The 2,433-nt window shown below is 42.7% G+C and overlaps 1 protein-coding gene across 1 annotated transcript; it reads right to left on the reverse strand.

Annotated features, from left to right (window-relative positions):
* Nucleotides 1–229: 229 nt before the first annotated feature.
* LOC111594203 (casein kinase I) lies at nucleotides 230–1,849 on the reverse strand. Its single transcript, XM_023307400.2, has one exon. It carries the CDS (start codon nucleotides 1,584–1,586, stop codon nucleotides 474–476), a length of 1,113 nt encoding a protein of 370 aa, XP_023163168.1. The 5' UTR covers nucleotides 1,587–1,849; the 3' UTR covers nucleotides 230–473.
* Between the last annotated feature and the right edge of the window lie 584 nt (nucleotides 1,850–2,433).

Here is a 2,433-nt window from a genome sequence, read left to right on the forward strand (position 1 = left end):
CTCGATTAAAGCAGCAAATGTACATTTATTAAAGCCGAAATTTGGTTCGTTAACTCAATTTTCAAGAGTCGATTCTTTAGAGAGCTACATTAAATAGTTAACCGAGATTTGAAATGCGTTCAAGTTTTCGTGTGGTCAGCATGAGAGTTTTGTGATATAGTAGACCGATCCATTTGATTTAACAAAGTTAACTGGCACTCAATAGCAACGACTTCGTATGGCTTGCTACTGTTATCTGAGAGTAAGGCCTTTCAGCCAGAATTTCAAGTATCTGGAAATGCGTTTCATTTTTCGTCATCCTCAGGGCGGGGGTATCAAAAAATATATGCAGCAAGTGTTTAAGAAAAATGTAAATAAAACGCAGTGGAAAACTCTAAACAGGAACAATTTAACATAAAAGTATGCAAGTCTTTCGTTTAAATAATTTGGAAAAGCTTATTTTTTTGTGTCAGATTTCGATGCGGAGCTGCCGATCACTTCTGCTGTTTGTCATCATGATGCTTATGCTTCAGGCTATCACCGATTTCCAAACGATTGCGCACCTGCTCGACACGTGAACGGCGCAGACGCTTCAATTCCAATTCCACGAGCTGCTGATCGCGACGGCCGCGATCCCGATCGCGATCACGCTCGCGTTCCTTTTGCTGCTGGTGCAGATGGCTCCAGTCGTAGACATGATCGAAGTGATGATTGAGCGTGCGGAAGAGCAGGCGAAACAGCTGACGCAAGTAGACGTAGTCCGGCTCGTCCTGGAAGCGCAGATTGCGCGTGTACTTCATGAACAGGGCGAATTCGACGGGCCACGACTTACAGATCTCGTCGATGCACATGCTGCGCTTCATCTCCAATATTTTCTCATATTTCTGCTGCTTATTTGGCGCCACAATGCCCTGCCAGGGCAACTTACCCAAATTGAAGTACATAATGCAATAGCTTAGAGACTCCAAGTCGTCGCGACGCGACTGCTCGACGCCGCGCTGGGCATTGATCGATGCATAGCGTGCAGTGCCGGTTAGATTGCGATCCTCGCGGTACGGTATATGCTGGCAGCGGTCTGGATCCTGATAGCGTTTGGCCAATCCAAAGTCAATCATATACAATTTGTTACAATTTTTACCGAGTCCCATGAGAAAGTTATCGGGCTTGACGTCGCGATGTATGAAACTATGCTGATGCACGCACTCGAGACGCATCAGCAGCTGATCGGCCAACATGAGAACTGTTTTGAGCGTGAAGTGGCGCTTACATAAATTGAATAGATCCTCCAGTGAGGGACCCAACAGCTCCATGACCAATGCATTGAAGCGCTTCTCACTGCCGTAGTGCAAAAGTGCTGGGAGTCCAGCGTGCGGGCCAATTTGCTCATAGACCTTCGCCTCATAGCGCAGCAATGGATATTTGACATCGATCGCCTCGATTTTAACAGCCACATCCTTGCCGTCCTGCGTGTTAATGCCCTGATAGATCTCACCGAACGAGCCGCTGCCAATGGACTTTAGCAAACGATATTTGCCACCGACCATGCGATTCTCTAGAGCCAAATTCGAGAGGTTCACGCGACCAGATGACACCGGCTTGGAAGCCATCTTGTGCGCCCCTGCTATGTTCACCTGTCGACCCGCCGTCGTTAACAATCGTTAACAGTGAATTACTATGTTTAGTTCAAAAAAGGTTCTACTGCTGCCCGGTCATTGATTGAGGCGATCAATTTGTTAGCTGTTGAGCACGGAATCCGGATGGATACCTACTAGAAATGATTGTTAAAAACGTACTTTACTTAATAAATCGAAAAATCTAAATGAACATTACGTATGTGTGTATTCGAAATGCCTGCTTTATGAGGCTGTCTTTAACTAAAATAATTACACTAGTCAAACTGTTTGGCATACCCGATTTCATTGAGAGCAACTTTAGCTGAGGAGGTCTAAAAAGTCTATTCTAAGAGATGATCATCAAAGTGTTGTAGTCATATATATTACGTAGATTATATTTCCAAACTACATATTAAATTTCATGTTGGCAGCTTATCTAATTGACAAGCAGTTAAAATGCTTTTGATTATCTGTTTGCTAAGCAAATGTGAATGAAGCTTATAATTGTTACACAGTCTGGCAATTATTTATCGATAAAATTTCTAGTTAGCGGAGGCTAAATTCGAGGAAAAACTTAGTATTTATATCTTGTTGTCAACTAAATGTTAAACAAATTTGATGGTCTGGCAACCCTATGTCAATAAGCTGGCAAGATTAGCCAGTTAGTTTCAGCTAAGATTATCAAAGACGCGCCTATTAGACCTTTAAGTTAACAATTATTTTCACCTGCAGGTCAAATATTTCTAAAATTGTTTGACGATCTGGCAACGCTAGTCAAAAACTGTTAGCTATAACTTTGATATTCCCTTTTCGAATCTTTTGTTCATTACCTTTAAAGACA

This window comes from Drosophila hydei, unplaced genomic scaffold (genome assembly GCF_003285905.1).
Source record: "Drosophila hydei strain 15085-1641.00,03,60 unplaced genomic scaffold, DhydRS2 tig00008114-arrow-pilon, whole genome shotgun sequence".
NCBI lineage: Eukaryota > Metazoa > Arthropoda > Insecta > Diptera > Drosophilidae > Drosophila > Drosophila hydei.